This window comes from Bufo bufo, chromosome 2 (genome assembly GCF_905171765.1).
Source record: "Bufo bufo chromosome 2, aBufBuf1.1, whole genome shotgun sequence".
NCBI classification, from domain to species: Eukaryota; Metazoa; Chordata; class Amphibia; order Anura; family Bufonidae; genus Bufo; species Bufo bufo.
In genome coordinates this window covers 637,505,275-637,518,820 of record NC_053390.1, presented here as the reverse complement: position 1 = coordinate 637,518,820, position 13,546 = coordinate 637,505,275, and the positions used below count along the sequence as shown (strand labels likewise).

Below are 13,546 nucleotides of genomic sequence, written 5' to 3'. Positions count from 1 at the left end.
AGCTCTGAATTAAATATACCCTGGACTCAATGACATCACGCTGGACTCAAATCAGCTCATTAGCATGCGGCATCTTTGTGTGTATATTATGAGGCAACCATCTGTCACACCAGTAAGTGAATACATCTAAGGCACTTTTTAGTAGTTAATGATTGTATATAATTAGTTAGATTATAATCAAATATCTACATGACAGGTTCCCTTTAAGGGTAAAAATTTTTTTATTCCCGACTCCATTCAGGACTCCATTCAGGCAATCAGATAACTCCCTGGATCAACGACCCCTCTGGGTTTAATCACTGTATACGTGTAAAGTGTTTGAATTCTTCACCATTTACAAGCTATTTTTTGCTGAAAAAAATACTCATTTATATTTAGGGGATTCAAACTCATACATACCTATTCCTGTTCTTAGCTTCAAAGTGGATACAAGTGCCTGAAGTCTAGGCAATGCATTTTGCTCTACAGGGTTTGTTCTAGCATAACCACAATTATTTCAATGATTTTAAAGTGGTTTACAGGATAACTGTACATTAAATACTGAACACTTTACCAATTCTGCTCCAATTAGCATTATTTTGAATATAGGCTAGTTAAAAGTATACATACAGTAGGTAGGGATCCTGAACTGATGGGTTGTCCAGGACGTAAATACTGATGACCTACCTTCAGGATGGGGGTCTGACTCCCAGCACCCCTACTGATAAGCTGTTTGAAGTGCATGTGGCACTCAGGTGAGACTTGTGGCCTGCTCATTATATAGCAAGCACAATGCAATACATTGTATAGTAGTTGCACTTGGTATTGCAATTCAGTGCTATTCACTTGAATGGAAATGAGCTGCAGAAGAGCCATGTAACTAATGTCACAGCTGCTTCAAACAGCTGACTGGTGAACAGAGGCTGACCCTTTGATGAGGTTTGTAACAGACTGAGGATTAAAAGGGTTGTCTAAGTTATATAAAAACTCAGGCAACCCCTGTAAATGGCCTACAAAATCAAATGCGTATTTTATCTAGTTTTAGGTCAAATTTATGTAGAAATGTGCCCGGGTCTGAGAAAGTCTTGAACCCGGGCACAGGATTACAAACCCGGACTGTTCGGGTCAATCCCGTACGGGTGGCAACCCTAGGCAAGATGTCAGAGGGAGGGAGCCAGGGCGCACGGCAGAGAAACGACAAGAGGGCGCCCCTGCTGGCGCCCCCCTTCTGACAGCGCCCCGGGCGGCCGCCCGTCCCGCCCGCACCTAGAAACGGCCCTGTGTAGAAATATAGAAAAATCTGAAAGGTTCACAAACTTTCAAGCACCACTTTAAATCATCACTTGCTGCACATTAATGAAAGAATATCTGCCAATCTAATAGGACCCTTAACCCCTTCACGCACATTATCACGTACATATACGTGAGGGAATGCGGCTTCTTGCTGCATCCTCACTTGCATGTACGTGATGTGATCCTGCACCTGCCCGATCAGCAGCACAGGCCAGGCTATTACTGATAGCCGGGCCCCTGCTGCATCTGCCGGCATTACTGTTTGTGGCGATGCCTCTGATTCCATCGCCCCCCTTCCCCCACGCTGCGCTGACAGGGGGCCGATGGTTGCCATGGCAGCTCCGATGCCTTACACAGACATTGGAGCCTGCCAGCTACGGAAGCTCAGGACATCCTGCCTGCAGGCTGGGTCTCCTAGGCAACTGTCAGAGTCTTACTGTGTAAGATGCTGACAGTTCAATTCAGTACAATACAGAATGTATTGTACTGAATTGAAACAGGGATCAAACCCTGAAAAAGTGGAGTCCAACAGTGGGACACATATAAAAAGTATACAAAAAAGTGAAAAAAATGTGTTTTTTAATAATTAAAAAAAAAATTCAAGTAAAGGAAAAAAAAAGCCCCCTCACCATAAAATCGTGATTAAAAAAATAAAATAAAATAAAAAACAGACATGTTAGGTGTCGCCACGTCCGTAATGACCTGCTCTATAAAAATGTAAAAATGTCACATAATCTACCACCTCAGATGAACGCCGTAAAAAAAAAAAAAAAAATGCAATTTTTTTCACCTTACATCACAAAAAGTGCAATTCCAAGCGATCAAAAAGACATATGTACCCCAAGATAGTACCAAAACGTCATCTATTCCCGCAAAAAATGAGCCCCTACATAAGATAAATGGAGATACTAAAACTTGATTTTTTTTCTTCAAAAATGCTTATAGTGTAAAACTGAAATAAATTTAAAAAAGTAGACATATTAGGTATTGCCGCATCCCTAACAACCTGCTCTACAAAAAATATCACATAATCTAACCCCTAAGGTAAATTCCATTAAAAAAAAAACAACCAATTTTTGGTCACTTTGCCACATAAAGTGTAATATTGGGTGATCAAAAAAATCATATGTACCCAAAAATGGTACCTATTAAAACGTCAACTCTTGCCGCAAAAAATGAGCCCCTACACAAGACGATCGGCAGAAAAATAAAAAATATATGCTTTTATTGTATAAAACTGAAAAAATAAAAGACATATAAGGAATTGCTACATCCATAATGACCTGTTCGTAAAAATATCACATGATCTACCCCCTCAGGTGAACACAGTTAAAAAAATAAGTAAAATTTTTGTCACCTTGCCCCAAAAAAGTATCATATTGAATGATCAAAAAATTATACTGTAATGGTACCAATAAAAATGTCAGCTCTTCCTGCACGAGACGATCGGCAGAAAAATAAAAGAAATGTAGCTTTCAGAAAAAGATTTTTATTTTTTCCAAAAATGCTTTATTATGTAAAACTGAAACAACAACAAAATACCCATATTTGGTATTGTCGCGTCTGGATCAACCTGCTCTATAAAAGCAACACATGATCTATCTTGTCAGGAGAACTCCGTAAAAAAACAAAAAACTAAAACTGTGCCAAAACAGCCATTTTTTGGTTACCTTGCCTCACAAAAAGCGTAATATCAAGCAGTCAAAAATCATATGTCAGTGTATTGGTGGATGAGAGGTATAGTTAGGATAATTGGTGACTATCTTGGTATTCGGCACACCTCTAGTAATATGAAAAAATATATTACTAGAGGCGTGTCAATCACCAAGATAGTCACCAATTATCCTAACTATACCTCTCAACCACCAATATACTGACACTAATCTGTATCAATATCCTAGATACAGCTTTGCATGTAGGAGTGCCTACTAATTAAATTATTTGTTGCCTTTATTTAATGAGGTTTTTTAGGGGAAAACTCTTCTAACAGAGCACCCTATTCCGTATCATCTTGTTAGGTGAGCCACCACACACTGAATCGTTTTTAAAACTCATATGCCGTATTTTCTGGCGTATAAGACGGCTGGGTGCATAAGACCCCAACTTTTCCATTTAAAATATAAGGTTTGGGCTATAATCGCCGTATAAAACTACTCCTGCTTGCCCAGCCCTCCCTGTCTCCAAGACGATCTTCTCCAGTCCAGGGAACTGACCATTGCAGCCAGGGTTTCAGTAGCGTCCTGGCTGCCATGGTAACCTATCTTTTTCTTTTCACATTCCCAGTTTTCCACATAGGAACTACTAGGGGCTGGTAAAAGATGGTGGGTCCATTGCCATGGGGGATCTGTGGATGGCACTGTTATGGAGGGGATCTGTGGATGGCACTGTTATGGAGGGGATCTGTGGATGGCACTGTTATGGAGGGGATCTGTGGATGGCACTGTTATTGGGGGGGGATCTGTGGATGGCACTGTTATTGGGGGGGGGACCTGTGGATGGCACTGCTATGGGGAGGCGTAGAATATGAAAAACCGCAGCACTCGCTTGTCTTCAATTATGCAGGATTTATTCACCAACAAAAATGCAACGTTTCGACCGTCATGGTCTTTCTCAAGCTGGTTGCTTGAGAAAGACCATGACGGTCGAAACGTCGCATTTTTGTTGGTGAATAAATCCTGCATAATTGAAGACAAGCGAGTGCTGCGGTTTTTCATATACGACGCATCCAAGGGGATCTTCAGACTGGCTCCTAACACGGCTGGAACCACCACAAGAAAGGTTTCATTTTTTCGTTGTGCTGCTATTAACATTTCTTCTATGACTGCTATGGGGAGGGGGATCAGTGGATGACACAGTTATGGGGGAGATCTGTGGATGGCACTGTTATGGGGAGGGGGATCAGTAGATGACACTGCTATGGGGAGGGGGATCAGTGGATGACACTGCTATGGGGGGATCTATGGATGACACTATATAGCATCTTATGCTACATGTGTCATCCACAGATCCACCCCATGACAGTGTCATCCACAGATCCCCCTCCCATAACAGTGCCATCCACAGATCCCCCTCCCCGCCGCTCACAGAAGTATACATTTATAAACTGTAATCCGTAACTTTAACTTTAAATCAGCACTCATCTCTTTACTACCTTACTCTCAGCTCCGGTAACAGGCAGTACGGGCTGCGCTCACTCACTGACATCACGTGCCTGCGCCGCCTAGTGGAAGGAGTAGGCGTGTGACGTCAGTGAGTGAGCGCCGCCCGCACTGCCTGTTACCGGAGCTGAGAGTAAGGTTGTAAAGAGATGAGTGCTGATTTAAAGTTAAAGAGGACCTTTCACCGATTCTTACCCTATGAACTAACTATACAGACATGTGGAGCGGCGCCCGGGGATCTCACTGCACTTACTATTATCCCCGGGCGCCGCTCCGTTCTCCTGCTATGCCCTCCGGTATCTCCATTCCCTAAGTTATGGTAGGTGGAGTCTGCCCTAGCGCTGGCCAATCGCATTGCAGAGCTCACAGCCTGGGAGAAAATAACCTCCCAGGCTGTGAGCTCTGCGCTGCGATTGGCCAGCGCTAGGGTAGACTCCGCCTACCATAACTTAGGGACTGGTATCTCCGCTTACTATAACTTAGAGAGCGGAGATACCGGAGGGCATAGCGGCAGAACGGAGCGGAGCCCGGGGATAATAGTAAGTGCAGTGAGATCCCCGGGCGCCGCTCTACATATCTGTATAGTTAGTTCATAGGGTAAGAATCGGTGAAAGGTCCTCTTTAAAGTTACGGATTACAGTTTATAAATGTATACTCCTGTGAGCGGCGGGGCCCTGTATATTCTAACCCCCAGGCAAGCCCATCACCATGGGAACGCCTGGGGGCTACAATATACCATCGGATCTGAGTATACCCAGCATATAAGACAACCCCCGACTTTTGAAAATAATTTCTAGTGTTAGAAAGTCGTCTTATACGCCGGAAAATATAGTACCCCAAAACAGTACCAACGAAACTGTCAGCTCATCCTGTGGTTTACAAAATTGGGTCACTTTTTGGGAGTTTCTTTCCTAGGGGTGCATCAGGGGTCTTCAAATGTGACATGGCAACTTATTATACCAGTGACATCTGCCCTGCAAAATCCATATGGCGCTTCTTTCCCTCTGCGCCCTGCCGTATGCCCAAACAACAGTTTACCACCACATTTGGGGTGCTTCTGTAAACTGCAGAATCAGAGTACATTTTTTTCACGCATCAGTTCTGCGTTGCGTGAAAAACACAGCATGTTCTGTATTCTGCGTTTTTCACGCAGCCCTGGCCCCTTAGGCCCCTTGCAGACGAGCGTGTCCGGATGCGTTGCGTCTGCGATCAGGGAAAATAGTGCGAGTAGGTACACAATTGAAGTCAGTTTTGACTGCGATTGCGTTCCGATCAGTGCTTGAAGTGGGCCGGAACGCGGCGGTACTCAGTACCGCCACTTCCAAAAATTGCCCTGGAGAGTACCAGCACCTCTCCGTGCGCCCAGTACGTGGGTTTCCGGTACCGGAGCGCAGGGCCGGCCTTTGGGGTGTGCGGGCTGTGCGGCCGCACAGGGCGCCATAGTAACAGGGGCGCTGGGCGGCCGACAGCTCGCAATGTAATCTGCGGCAGGCGAGGCTGAACTTGTGTTCTCCCTCGGGGCGCCCCCTCCATCTAGCCCTCCCCTGTCTGACCTGATTCGTTCCTCCTCCCCTGTCTGACCTGCCTGCTGCCCCCGCCGCTGCCAATAAGAAGAGAGACGGGAGGAGGAGGGGAGGGGCTGTGGCCACTGCGCCACCAATGAAGATAACTGACCTGAATACAAAAACAGGAGGCGGGTGCTGGAATCAAATAGCCGACACCCGACCTCTGTGACAGGGAGCTGCGATCAGCTGCAGTTGAGTTAACCCTTCAGGTGCGGTACTGGAGGGGTTAATTGTAGCTGATCGCAGCTCCCTGTCACAGAGGTCGGGTGCCGGCTATTTGATTCCAGCACCCGCCTCCTGTTTTTGTATAAGAAACGTTTGTGGCACAGTGCGCCCCCCCCCCCCCCTCAGTATAAGAAACGTTTGTGGCACAGTGCGCCCCCCCCCAAACACCCCAGTATAAGAAACATTGGTGGCTCAGTGGGAAGTGCCAGTGAGGGTTAAAAAATAATAAAAATTTTTTAACTCACCTCCTCCAGATGATCGCGTAGCTGCCGTTCTCCTGTTTTCTTCAAGACCTGTGGTGACGTCACTGAGCTCATCACATGACCCATTACCATGGTGATGGATCATGTGATGCTAACAGTGATGTCACCACAGGTCCTTTGACAGGTCATGAAGAAAGAACAGAAGACGATCAATTGGAGGAGGTGAGTTAATTATTATTTTTATTTTTTAACCCTCATTGGCACTGCCCACTGCGCCACCAATGATTATTATATTGAGGGGGGGCCCACTGCGCCACCAATGATTATTATATTGAGGGGGGGCCCACTGCGCCACCAATGATTATTATATTGAGGGGGGGCGCACTGCGCCACCAATGTTTATTATATTGAGGGGGGGCCCACTGCGCCACCAATGTTTATTATATTGAGGGGGGGCGCACTGCGCCACCAATGTTTATTATACTGGGGTGATGGGGGGGCGCACTGCGCCACCAATGTTTATTATACTGGGGTGTTGGGGGGGCGCACTGCGCCACCAATGTTTATTATACTGGGGTGTTGGGGGGGCGCACTGCGCCACCAATGTTTATTATACTGGGGTGTTCGGGGGGCGCACTGCGCCACCAATGTTTATTATATTGGGGGGGGCGCACTGCGCCAATGTTTATTATATTGGGGGGGGGCGCACTGCGCCACCAATGTTTATTATACTGTGGTGTTGGGGGGGCGCACTGCGCCACCAATGTTTATTATACTGGAGTGTTGGGAGGGGCGCACTGCGCCACCAATGTTTATTATACTGGAGTGTTGGGGGGGCGCACTGCGCCACCAATGTTTATTATACTGGGGTGTTGGGGGGGCGCACTGCGCCACCAATGTTTATTATACTGGGGTGTTGGGGGGGCGCACTGCGCCACCAATGTTTATTATACTGGAGTGTTGGGAGGGGCGCACTGCGCCACCAATGTTTATTATATTGGGGGGGCGCACTGCGCACAATGACGGGTTAGGGAAATTTCACAGCAGAGTGCGCATGCGCTGGGAGCCTCGCCGGCGGTTAGGGTAGGGAAAAATTATGGGCCAGTGCACAGGTGCGGTGATCGGATGGATGTTCTCAGCAGGACACCGGCCGACACTGCGCATGCGCTGGGAGCCTCACCAGCGGTTAGGGTAGGGAAAAAGCACTGACCCGTACATAATTTTTCCCTTCCCTAACCGCTGGTGAGGCTCCCGGTGCATGCGCAGTGTCGGCCGGTGTCCAGCTGAGAACATCCATCCGATCACTGCGCCTGCGCACTGGCCCATAGTTTTTCCCTACCCTAACCGCCGGCGAGACTCCTGGCGCATGCGCACTCTGCTGTGAAACTTCCCTAACCTGTCATTGTGCGCCTGCGCGGCGCTGCACACCTCCTCACGTCATGTCCGGTGCGACCGGAAGTGACGAAGGTAGGGAAATCTCACGAAGTAGGGAAGTATAACATTACACCGGCCTTTGGGGTGTGCGGGCTGGTAACTACTTGGTTGGATAGTCAGCCAGCCTATGCCATGATGCCAGCAACAAGCAGTGTTTTTTTGTTTTTTTTTGGGGGGGGGGGGGGCGCCACAAGGTTAGCTCGCACAGGGCGCCTGGACACCTAAGGCCGGCCCTGCCGGAGCGCAGCGGAGAGCTGGCAGTATCTCCTCCCTAATGTCGTTGGCTGGGCAGCTAGTGGAGGGGGGCGGGTCGTTGCAGAGTACGGCTCAGGCTGGCGCAGGCAGGGAGTTGACCTCACGTTAGGTGACGTCAACTCCTTCCCGCGCGCCTGTGACTGAGGAGCGATCAGTGCGGCGACCAGTGACTGGTCCTCCTTGGAGTCAGGAGTCGGACGGTGCAGCAAAGAACATCGACTTTGCTTTGGAATCCAACTTCTGAAGAGTACTGGTGAGTGACAGGCACCCCCCCTCCCCCCACACACATTAGTTCCTCTCTGTACCAGTCCCCCCCCCCCCCCTGGCAGGGGGGTACTGGTACAGAGAGGAATTAATGTGTGTGATGAGGGGGGGGGGGGGGTCTGATGTGCAGGGGGGTACTGGTACAGAGAGGAACGAATGTGCGGTGGTGGGGGGGGGGGGGGGGGTACTGGTACATAGAGGAACTAATATATATGTGTCTGATGGGGGGGTCTGATGTGTAGGGGGCCCCTGCACATCAGACCCCCCCATCACACACATATATATTAGTTCCTCTATGTACCAGGACCCCCCCCCCACCACCGCACATTCGTTCCTCTCTGTACCAGTACCCCCCTGCACATCAGACCCCCCCCCCCTCATCACACACATTAGTTCCTCTCTTTACCAGTACCCCCCCCCCCACCACCACCACACATTAGTGCCTCTCTGTACCAGTACCCCTCTGCACATCAGACCCCCCATCACACACATATATATTAGTTCCTCTATGTACCAGTACCCCCCCCCCCCCACCACCGCACATTCGTTCCTCTCTGAACCAGTACCCCCCTGCACATCAGACCCCCCCCCTCATCACACACACACACACATTAATTCCTCTCTGTACCAGTACCCCCCTGGCAGGGGGGTACTGGTACAGAGAGGAATTAATGTGTGTGTGTGTGATGAGTGGGGGGGGGGGGTCTGATGTGCAGGGGGGTCTGATGTGCAGGGGTCTGATGGTACAGAGAGGAACGAATGTGCGGTGGTGGGGGGGGTACTGTACTGGTACATAGAGGAACTAATATATATGTGTGTGATGGGGGGGTCTGATGTGCAGGGGGGGGGAGCACCGGCGCCTAATAGAGTACCGGCACCTCTTTTGGCCCACTTAAAGCACTGGTTCCGATGTTCAGTTTTTATTGCGCGGGTGCAATACGTTTTGCACGCGCGTGATAAAAAACTGACTGTGGTACCCAGACCCGAACTCTGACTTCTTCACTGAATGTATTTTATTATTTTCCCTTATAACATGGTTGTAAGGGAAAATGATAGCATTCTTAATGCAGAATGCTTACTAAAATGTGGCTTTAGGGGTTAAAAAATTAAAAATATTAACTCACCTCATCCTGTTGTTCGCGCAGCCGGCATCATCATCTTTCTTCTTCTTTCAGGACCTGCCAAGTGGTGAGCTCGATAAAGTCATCAAAGATCCTTTGGCAGGTCCTGAAAGAAGAAAGAAGTTGATGCCGGCTGTGCAAACAACAGGATGAGGTGAGTTAATTTTTTTTATTTTTTAACCCCTAAAGCCACATTTTAGTAAGCATTCTGTATTAAGAATGCTATTGTGCGGATGCAATGAGTTTTTCACTGATGGTTGCTAAGAGATGTTGTTTGTAAACCTTCCGTTTTTTATCACGCGCGTGAAAAACGCATCAAAACGCATTGCACCCGCGTGGAAAAAACTGAACAACTGAACGCAATCGCAGACAAAACTGACTGAACTTGCTTGCAAAATGGTACGAGTTTCACTGAACACACCCTGAATGCATCCGAAGCCAATCCGTCACACTCGTGTGAAAGGGGAATTACTAATGTATTGTGATTGTCCATATTGCCTCCTTTACTAATTTGATAAATTTTTTCATCACATAATACACTGCTCATATCCAGGGGTTGTAACCACACTGCAATCCAGCAACTTGGGACAAGCAAATCGACTTCGGATGAAACATCCGAAGTCGATTCGCATAATACTTAGTTTGAAGCGCTCCGTACAGTATTAGAATGTATTGGCTCCTGTGAGCTGAAGTTATTACTTCGGTAAGTCTCGCGAGACTTCGCATAATAACTTCATAAATTAATTTCTACTGTAAAAAACTATTTCCCGAACTCAGGCTCGGTTCAAAGTGGTACCATGGAACCAAACCTGAGTTCGGGAAATGTTTTTTTACAGTAGAAATTAATTTATGAAGTTATTATGCGAAGTCTCGCAAGACTTCGCGAAGTAATAACTTCGGCTCATAGGAGCCAATACATTCTAATACTGTATGGAGAGCTTCAAACAAAGTATTATGCGAATCAACTTTGGATGTTTCATCCGAAGTCGATTCGCTCATCCCTACCAGCAACGATGGCTGTGCTTGCATACTTTAGGAAAAAGCACAAGCCTATGCGCATGTCCTCACTCCTGGCCAACAGAGAGGTCAGCTCTTTTTCCTATAGTGTACAACAGGCATGGCCAACCTGAGGCTCTCCAGCTGTAGTAAAACTACAACTCCCACCATGCCCTGCTGTAGGCTGATAGCTGTAGGTAGATCGGGCATGCTGGGAGTTGTAGTTTTGCAACAGCTGGAGAGCCTCAGGTTGGCCATCCCTGGTGTACAAGAACGGTCACTGCTGCTGGATTGCAGGGTGGTCGTAACCTTCTGGATATGAGCAGAGTATTATGTGATGAAAAAATAAATCAAGGCAGCAAAGGAGGCAATATGGACAATCACAATACATTAGTAATTACCTTGTATACATGTTACATGCTACTTGCTGAAGTGAGACAACCCATTTAAGGCACATTTAGACAATGCAAGGAGCAGCGGATTTTCAGGAAGGAAGCATTCCTTCTCGACAACTGCCTGCCGTTAGCAGAGATGAGGCGCTGAATTTACATGTGTCGATCACCCCCACAGTATGAGGACAAGCAATAGCTGCTGTTATTTCTCATCCCCATACAAAATGATTGTTCCTGGGCAGCAGAGTACTGTTTAGTCAGTAGAAATGCTCATTCCAGATAATCGGCCAGGACATCGCACGGTGTAAGTGTGGTTCTGGACTTTGATTTATCTCTAGTAATGATATCTCTCAGTCAAACTGCTTAATTTTCAAATGATTTCATGTTCCTCATGTGACTGCAGCGATTTGTAGGTGTTCACTCACAATACCTGTGCAGCTTCACAGAACTTCAGTCTTTTGTCCATGTGTGCAAAGCTGATGCAATGAGATCTACAGGTGAAACTCCAAAAATTAGAATATCGTGCAAAGTTCATTTATTTCAGTAATGCAACTTAAAAGCTGAAACTAATATAGGAGATAGACTTATTATATGCAAAGCGAGATATTTCAAGCCTTTATTTGGTATAATTTGGATGATTATGGCTTACAGCTTATGAAACCCCAAAGTCACAATTTTGGGGTACCCTTTGCTCAGGGGTTATGGATTAATTAGCTGACTAGAGTGTGACACTTTGAGCCTAGAATATTGAACCTCTTCACAAAACTCTAATTTTAAGTTGCATTAATGTAACTCCTTTTAATTTGCATTACTGAAATAAAAGGACTTTTGCACGATATTCTAAATTTTCAAGTTTCACCTGTAGACAAAATAAAGTCAATTACTGCCAAAGGCAAATCTGGGAGCTCCAACATGAAGGAGGAGAATGGGTATGCATTTAATTACTTCGTGTTTTATTATTATTATTATTTTAATAAATCTAAATCACCATTTACACTTGATATTGCTACTGATATTGTTAAAAGGGTCTCCTAATCAAAATCGGCTGGGACCCCCAGAAACGAGCTGTAAATTGGGGCAGACTGATGGATCCCACAGGGAAATCGCAGATGCCCAGGAGCACCATCAGAGCTTTCCTCGCTGCTGCCGGCTGCGTACATAACAATCTGATGCAGAAAAAGACAAAGTTTCTTATGTTTACAAGTAACATTTTATGCAATACTTTTACTGTTGATCACTATTATTCAATGTTGTTACTCAAAAGAACATAATAATGTGCAATTCTTTATAGGCACTGTACTGCAATCATCCGTATGAAGAATAACAGATAGAAAAGCTACTATAGTGATTACAGTGATTTCTGCTTATAAAAAGACTGAATTTATGTTGAATTCTTTCATGAAAAACATCAGAATGTGGACTGAAAATACTCTGTGCATCTGTACATTTCATATTGAAATAAGTTACAAAATTAAGGGCACTTTAGTAAAGAGGTTTAAATCACTTACAGGTTTTTTCCTCAGGATAGGCCATCACTATCTGATCAGCGTATCCATCCTCTGTGTAGTGGACAGAGCTGGGCACTGCAGCACTGCCCCTATTCACTGCGATGGGCGCAGCGCTGCAGGAACTAGTTCCATCCATAACACAATGGATAGAGCTATGTAGCTCCAGCCCCGATTTACGGCACCAGTCAGATAGTAATAGTCTTTCTTGAGAATAGTCTCAATGGATTTTAGTGGCATACCACAAAATGAGATCATAATACTGTCAGAGTATGGATGCAGGAGATGCGTCCCAAACCATTTAGGTACAAAAATAAGAACTTCTGTAATCCACTAGGTTGCAAACAGTGTTTCACTCTTTATTGTGTGGACTTCCAGTATATAATTGACCGTTTTCGCCCAAGAGGCGAATGGCGCTCTTTATCATAAGGACAGTATGTCCAAAACCTTCCAGCGCTGCCATCTTCCTTCTTTCCATTACTTTAGGTCCTCTGTGTGGCAATCCGGTAATCAGATCCCTTTTGGTCGAAAACGTTCAATTATTTATATACTGGAAGTCCACACAATAAAGAGTGAAACACTGTTTTGCAACCTAGTGGATTACAGGATCCATTACTTTTGTAGCTTGAAAATAGGTCATCACTTAGCCAAAACAGCATTTAAAAAAAAAAACTTGATGTGATGAGGGCTCTTTTTTGCAGGACAAGTTTGTAGATTTTATTTTTTCCTTCACATTTTTCATTTTTTTGTAATAATTTGTAATCACTTAGAAGACTTTCACCATACTTACCATATCACTCTCTGATGGACGATAAGTTAACATATTGTTAAGCGTATGCCTTATTCCCTTGGCTACATTTTCCTCTTCTGTCATACTGATCTCTTCCACTACTACTTTAAATTCTTCACAATAGCAATCAAAAATTGTTTGTGTACACGTGTCCTGCAAATCAGATAGAAATGTAAACTGTGCAATAATGCTTACATCGACATAAAAAAATAAAATAAAATAAAAAGATCTTCACCCAGCGCCAGCCACATACGCTAACTAATGAACAGTGGTGGAGTCTATGTCTATAATAAAAGTTATTATAAAGTAGTTTTCAGCTAGAGACCAGTCATATGTTTCATCTCCTAATCCCACGAACATTGTGGG

General features: G+C 45.7%; 1 protein-coding gene across 2 annotated transcripts in view; it reads right to left on the bottom strand.

Moving 5' to 3' along the window:
- IL15 (interleukin 15) overlaps nucleotides 1-13,546 on the bottom strand; it is a 128,456-nt gene that overhangs the window by 6,635 nt on the left and 108,275 nt on the right. The window contains exons 6-7 of one of the 2 annotated variants that reach the window (XM_040418487.1): nucleotides 13,181-13,333; nucleotides 11,874-12,051 (exon numbers count right to left, since the gene is read on the bottom strand). In XM_040418487.1, the coding sequence (XP_040274421.1) occupies nucleotides 11,917-12,051; nucleotides 13,181-13,333 (288 nt within the window). In that variant the 3' untranslated portion in view covers nucleotides 11,874-11,916. The remainder of the gene's footprint in view (nucleotides 1-11,873; nucleotides 12,052-13,180; nucleotides 13,334-13,546) is intronic. The other variant, XM_040418488.1, reaches the window with a different exon arrangement.